The sequence below is a fragment of the Atta colombica genome, unplaced genomic scaffold, assembly GCF_001594045.1.
Source record: "Atta colombica isolate Treedump-2 unplaced genomic scaffold, Acol1.0 scaffold1, whole genome shotgun sequence".
In the NCBI taxonomy this organism is placed as follows: domain Eukaryota; kingdom Metazoa; phylum Arthropoda; class Insecta; order Hymenoptera; family Formicidae; genus Atta; species Atta colombica.
The window spans coordinates 1,031,779-1,034,985 of NW_017259183.1; the positions used below are offsets into that span (position 1 = coordinate 1,031,779).

The following is a 3,207-nucleotide window of genomic DNA, read 5'->3' on the forward strand; positions in this document are numbered from 1 at the left end:
ATTTTGTTTTGAATAGTAAGAACTTTGTATTCTCACAGATATGCAGAAAACAAGAGAAAGCAACACTGAATACAAAAGAAATTAAATAAATTTAGATGAAAAGGCAAACTATAAACTGTAATATATATGGTACTATATATAGCAAATCGAAATTAAAAATAGTAATATCAAATTTATTTTGATAATCCTTACTATGCTCACTTCGATGCTGTATCCCTATTATCGTAGATATCTCGGATTCGTTCATTTTTTTTTACCTATTTAAAATGTTTAAAAAAATTTATAAAAATTTATAAATATATTTTTAATTTTGTATAACAAATATTCAAATTTTATTTTAGAAAATAATAAAATGTAGTATAATTATCGAAGAAATCATAAAAGTTATAAGGCGGATAAAAGTGAGATATATAAAGATATTTTGAAAAAAAATACAAGAACTCCAAATTCTTAAAAAAAAAATAAAACTTTCGAAGTACACAAAAATGAGTGATGCAGAATTGAATTCCGTGCTGTTTACAGAGAAATTGATAGTCGAGATCGCCATATCTCGATGTCTCCGTTCATAAACTTTTTTAAAAGAGAATAAGAAACATCGGATCCGTTTTGAACAGAAATCGATCAGACATAAAATCCAGGATAATAGAGAAAGAATTTATGTCAAATTTGACATTACTATTTTTTATCTCACATATTATAATAATTTATAAATTATATATAAAAATTTATAAAAACATAGGCATTACATTCGTAATATGTGATGTTACAAGTTCTACAAAAAAAAACCTGAATAAATAATTCTAAATTAGACTGACTTTTGGTACTTTCGCAATGAGTTTTCTTCCCGTTTGCGATTTGAATTTTGATGATTAAATAAATGACTTTTTACCAGTACCTATATTTTTTTATACAATCATTGCCCAAGTCCACCACTACTAGGTGATTATCTGGCAGCACAGCTATGCCTGAGGGACGTCGCAATTTCGAGGTATGTGAATCGATTTCGGTTAAGACATTACCTCCCCCTAATTTTAGAACTTGTATTATGCTACGACCCTTATCTGTACGAGTACCGATAATTTTGCCATCTGCGTCTACAGCTATTCCTCCGTAGGTACCTTTTCCTATCATACATAAATTAGATATACTAAGATTATCTTTGTTACACAATAAAATGTTTCCTATTTTTGTATAATGTCGCAGCAATATGTATATCTTTCGATTCATTTATAGTTAGACAATATTTCAAACAAATATATAGTTTTATACATAAAACTTACCTTTACCCTCAGGATATATTTCTTCGGAGAAATCTCCCTTCGCGGAAAACACTTGAATTCTGCTATCGGCAACTAAAATCTCACCGGCCGGACCGACAGTTACAGAACTGATTAGCTTGAACGTGCTTCTCTTACCAACCTGTTAATGTTTCGTGATGACTATACGAAGACTATACGAAACAACTTGCAATGAAAATTTATATATGTATTTATGTAAATAAAAATTAACCTGGAACAGTATCTTGCCGTCTGAATCAAATACGAATACACAGCTTTGACCATTGTCAGCAACAAGTATATGCCCATAACTGTTGTCCACTGCAATGTCTATGGGTTCCTAGAACATAAAAATAACGTCACAATTAAGAAATATTTAAGTGTATTGTGTGTTTGCGATAAAAATTACTAACTTGAAATGCGTTATGCGTGAAAGATCGAATTGTATCACCTAATGAAGTCATTTCCGTAATCTTTCGCGTTCGCCAATTCACGACTACGAGACCTTGTTGAGATATACCTATTCCCGTACAACTGCGACCCTCTAAGCCTTCATTGTTTATGTGCCTTTGAAATTCCAAATCACAATTGAGTACCTGAAACAATAAAAGAATTAAATACTTTGTAAAATACCATGTTTCTCTATATTGTTTTGAAAAACAAACCTTAATACGAGAATTTCCAGTGTCTAAAATATAGATCACTCCTTCATCGTCCACTGCGACTGAAACAGGCTGGTGAAACTCATCTTTTCCATTACCACGTCTTCCATATGTTTTAATAGGTTCATTGTGCTCAGTCGTATCGAAAAATAGCGGATAATCTTTAATAGGTCGTTCGAACACCGACACTTTCAAAACATATCGACTTGCAGTTGGTGGCCGAAAGTAAATTTCGTAAATTCCATTCTCCAGATCTTTCACTTCTGTCTCAATAGGAACATTCTGACTTTCTGCATGCATATTATCAGCAAGCGTCAATTCGGCGCTAATAAGATCACCACCGACATTTCGAGGATGACCGTGATAATCTACCGTTTCGACTACGACGATTGTTTGTAGCTTTACTATTGCTAGATCCTTCAATCTGGCTCGGCACAAACCTGTTACAAAAGGCATACAAATAGAAAATATCGTCGTATTATAAATATCTTTAAAGCATCTGATTCATATTATATCTTGATATTAAATTGATATCATTGAAAGAAACATATAATAAATGAGTAAGTCTTTTTAAAGCGAGAGAACTTTACTACATTATTAATCTTTAAGATACCTGGTAATGTTGTACTAGAACGTACTCGTCCCACGTTATTCAATGCTTGCTCTAATTGAAAGAGAGCGTCGTTATGATTAAATTCAAATGTAATAAAGGCATTCTCCTTAGGTTCGCTGAGAGCGGTTGCTGCATCAAGCTGATCCGACAAGCTGTTAATACGTTGAGTAATATTTCGGACTTCGACCTGTAAGATTAAATCTCATTTGTAAAATAATACGCGCGAGAAGTAATAACGTTATATCAATATATTCTTATTACCCTGTACCTGATATTGCAATCCTTCACATTCTCTCTCCACTTTGGTTTTCTCTGCCTCAATAAGAGAATGTTGTTCTTCAAGTACGTGTTTCTTGTCACGAGCAGCAGCGGTTACGGCAGCTTGCAATTCCGTGCGACGTTTCTCTATCTTTGCGATAATCTCAGCGAATTCCGTATCTACTGCGCTCAAACACTTTTCCGTAGAGGCTTCCAAACGTTGCAATTCAGTACTCACAGAATCTTGTGCCTGTGTTAACTAAAAACGTAACTCTTAACTCATAAGGATCGAGCTCTCTCATGTGCTATCTCATGTATGTGTGTGTGTGTGTGTGTGTGTGTGTGTGTGTGTGTGTGTGTGTGTGTGTGTGTGTGTGTGTGTGTGTGTGTGTGTGTG

At 33.6% G+C, this 3,207-nt stretch overlaps 1 protein-coding gene across 1 annotated transcript in view; it reads right to left on the minus strand.

The window, feature by feature from the left end:
• Positions 1 to 885: 885 nt before the first annotated feature.
• LOC108694596 (tripartite motif-containing protein 2-like) overlaps positions 886 to 3,207 on the minus strand; it is a 19,143-nt gene continuing 16,821 nt past the window's right edge. Inside the window, exons 10-16 of the mRNA XM_018204179.1 lie at positions 2,821 to 3,069; positions 2,553 to 2,739; positions 1,943 to 2,379; positions 1,691 to 1,873; positions 1,510 to 1,617; positions 1,281 to 1,419; positions 886 to 1,124 (exon numbers count right to left, since the gene is read on the minus strand). Coding sequence (XP_018059668.1) covers positions 886 to 1,124; positions 1,281 to 1,419; positions 1,510 to 1,617; positions 1,691 to 1,873; positions 1,943 to 2,379; positions 2,553 to 2,739; positions 2,821 to 3,069 — 1,542 coding nt within the window. The remainder of the gene's footprint in view (positions 1,125 to 1,280; positions 1,420 to 1,509; positions 1,618 to 1,690; positions 1,874 to 1,942; positions 2,380 to 2,552; positions 2,740 to 2,820; positions 3,070 to 3,207) is intronic.